The 2,948-nt window shown below is 50.7% G+C and overlaps 1 protein-coding gene across 1 annotated transcript in view; it reads right to left on the bottom strand.

Annotated features, from left to right (window-relative positions):
• Nucleotides 1–3: 3 nt before the first annotated feature.
• PIAS4 (protein inhibitor of activated STAT 4) overlaps nucleotides 4–2,948 on the bottom strand; it is a gene marked incomplete at its 3' end in the record, with an annotated part of 35,917 nt that continues 32,972 nt past the window's right edge. The window contains exons 8-9 of the mRNA XM_015826423.1: nucleotides 1,793–1,953; nucleotides 4–70 (exon numbers count right to left, since the gene is read on the bottom strand). Coding sequence (XP_015681909.1) covers nucleotides 4–70; nucleotides 1,793–1,953 — 228 coding nt within the window. The remainder of the gene's footprint in view (nucleotides 71–1,792; nucleotides 1,954–2,948) is intronic.

The raw sequence follows: 2,948 nt of genomic DNA on the forward strand, positions 1-2,948 counted from the left end.
CCAGGAGCCGTCCACCAAATATTCGATCTCATCTGCATCTTCACATTCCTTTAAGATCTTCGACAGGAGCCTACAAGGGGACGGAGAACCCAGCTGGTGATTTCAGACTCCGGAAACTCCAGGGCCGTGTTCTACCTTCCCGGGAATGGCTTCCATCTCAGAGGGGGTTTCAGGAAATGGTCAGGACCATACCTGAAGGCAGAGAGATCACCAAACCCCAGGCTCACCAGATACCAGGGCATCCGATTGCCGCTCCAACCAAAAACCAGGAGCCAACTTCATTTGAATCAGCCATTACAATTTAAAATTCCTGCAGCGGAATACTAAAGATCGTGGAGAACGTCAAGGGACAGATCATCCAGGTTTTGTGAGATGTGGCAATTCTCTAGGGCACCGGTCCCCGACCTTTCTGGCTCCAGAGACCGGTTTTGGAAGAAAAATGTTCTTCTGTGGACCGGGGGGAAGGAGAACGGTTTTCCGTGCGCAACCTAGCTCCTGTGCATGCGTAGATGAAGCTTCATTCACTCCATCCACAGCTTGCATGGACCAATTCCTAACAGGCTACAGACTAGTACCAGTCCACAGACTGGAGGTTGAGGACCCCTGCTCTAGGTGGGCTTTTTTTGGAAGTGAAAGGACTTTGAACGACTCTATTACACCATTTAGCATCCTAAAAAGCAGAGACATCACCCTGCCAACAAAAGTGTGTATAGTCAAGGCCATGGTTTTCCCAGTTGCAATGTATGGCTGTGAAAGTTGGACCATAAGAAAGGCTGAGCACCAAAGAATGGAGGCCTTTGAACTCTGGTGCTGGAGAAGACTCCTGCGAGTCCCTTGGACTGCAAGGCGTTCAATCTGGTCAGTCCTAGAGGAGATCAACCCCGACTGCTCTTTAGAAGGCCAGATCCTGAAGTTGAAACTCAAGTCCTTTGGCCACCTAATGAGAAGGAAGGACTCACTGGAGAAGAGCCTAATGCTGGGAATGATGGAGGGCAAGAGAAGAAGGGGACGAGAGAAGGAGGTGGCTGGATGGAGTCACTGAAGCAGGAGGTGTGAGCTTAAATGGACTCCAGAAGATGGTAGAGGACAGGAAGGCCTGGAGGAACATGGTCCATGGGGTCGCGATGGATCGGACACAACTTCGCGATTAACAACAATTACACCATTTATGAAGATTTTGTCTCCTCGCAAATGAGGTGATCCTAAAGTGGGTTGGGAAGACACATGGCTTGCTGTGTTAATGTTCTTGAGGGTTCCTGGGCTGTTGTTGGCGGTTTAATGTCTTGAGTTGGTAGTTATCAATTCCTGGTAAACCATACCCCAAGCAAGAATCTACCAACTCAGACAAAACAGCAAACAACAGCCTAATCATGAAACGACCAATAACACAGTGACAGGGCCACCACTTGTATATAATAGAGAGTAAACCCCCCCCCCCTTCCTTCTAGCACTGATAATGTTACCTAGTTGGGTCATGAAACATCTGCCAGAAAACCACCAAGCTCAGAGAGCACCAAAGACCCCATAGTCATTCTCCTACCCCTCCTCAACCCCCCTTCACAGAAAACAATTAAGCTCAGAGAGCACCAAGGACCCCATAGTCCTCCTCCTCCTCCTCCACAAATCCCATTCCCTTCTAGGACTGATGATGTTACCTAGCTGGGTCATGAAACGTCTGCCAGAAACCCACCCAGCTCAGAGAGCAACAGGGACCTCCATGTTTCTGGGCTCTCCGGGGATTCCTGTAAAGGGGTGACCTGCTTTGTGCTGACAAGTAACTGACTCAACTAACCCATCGATCATCAGCTGATCATACGTGGCTGGTTTGTCACACACCGGACACATCCAGGTGGGTTTCTTCTCGTTCATCTGCAGGTAGAAAACCGCATCGAAGCACTGCAGGTGGGCACACGTTTCCGCCCGACACGGGACCGACAGGCGCATCTTTACCAGCTTCAGAAGAGGGGGGAAAAAAAACCCCACATGAGAGGCACAGGCAAAAAAAAAATGGATCTAGAATAGATCCTGATCAAATACAGAACCACAGAGTTCGGAGGGACCTTCAAGGTCTTCCAGTCCAAACCCTTGCTCAGGCAGGAGACCCTGGACCAGAGTTCCCCAACGTTTCCAGCTTTGCAGACTGGTGGGGGAGGGGCCCATGGGTTGGGGAGCCCTGCCCTATACCATTCTGGACAAGTGGCTGTCCAGTCTCTTCTTAAAAACCTCCAGTGCTGGAGCACCCACAATATCTGAAGGCAAGCTGTTCCACTGGTTGGTGGGTGGGTGGTGGGAGGGAGAGTGTTTAAATTGGAGGGAGGGATGGATGGATGGATGGGTGAATGGAGAGCTGGTTGGTTGGTTGGTTGGTTGGAGGGAGGGAGGGATGGAGAGTTGGTTGGTTGGTTAGTTGGTTAGTTGATTGGTTGGTTGGAGGGAGGGAGGAAGGGATGGATGGGTGGGTGGAGCGTTGTTTGGCTGGTTGGAGGGAGGGAGGGAGGGATGGATAGATGGATGGATGGAGAGTTGGTTGTTTGGTTGGTTGGAGGGAAGGAGGGTGGATGGATGGATGGAAGGGTGGAGAATTGGTTGGAGGAAGGGAAGAATGGATAGATAGATAGATGGATAGACGGAGAGTTGGTTGGTTGGTTGGTTGGTTGGAGGGAGGGAGGAATGGATGGATGGATAGATGGATGCAGTTGGTTGGAGGGAGGGATGGATAGATGGATGGATGGAGAATTGGTTGGTTGGTTGGTTGGAGGAATGGATAGATAGATGGATGGAGAGTTGGTTGGAGGGAGGGAGGGAGGAAGGGATGGATAGATGGAGAGTTGGTTGGTTGGTTGGAGGGAGGAAGAGATGATAGATGGATGGAGAGTTGGTTGGAGGGAGGGAGGAATGGATGGACAGAAGGATGGATAGTTGGTTAGTTGGAGGGAGGGAGGGATGGA

The sequence above is a fragment of the Protobothrops mucrosquamatus genome, unplaced genomic scaffold (assembly GCF_001527695.2).
Source record: "Protobothrops mucrosquamatus isolate PMUCROS unplaced genomic scaffold, P.Mucros_1.0 scaffold3125, whole genome shotgun sequence".
NCBI classification, from domain to species: domain Eukaryota; kingdom Metazoa; phylum Chordata; class Lepidosauria; order Squamata; family Viperidae; genus Protobothrops; species Protobothrops mucrosquamatus.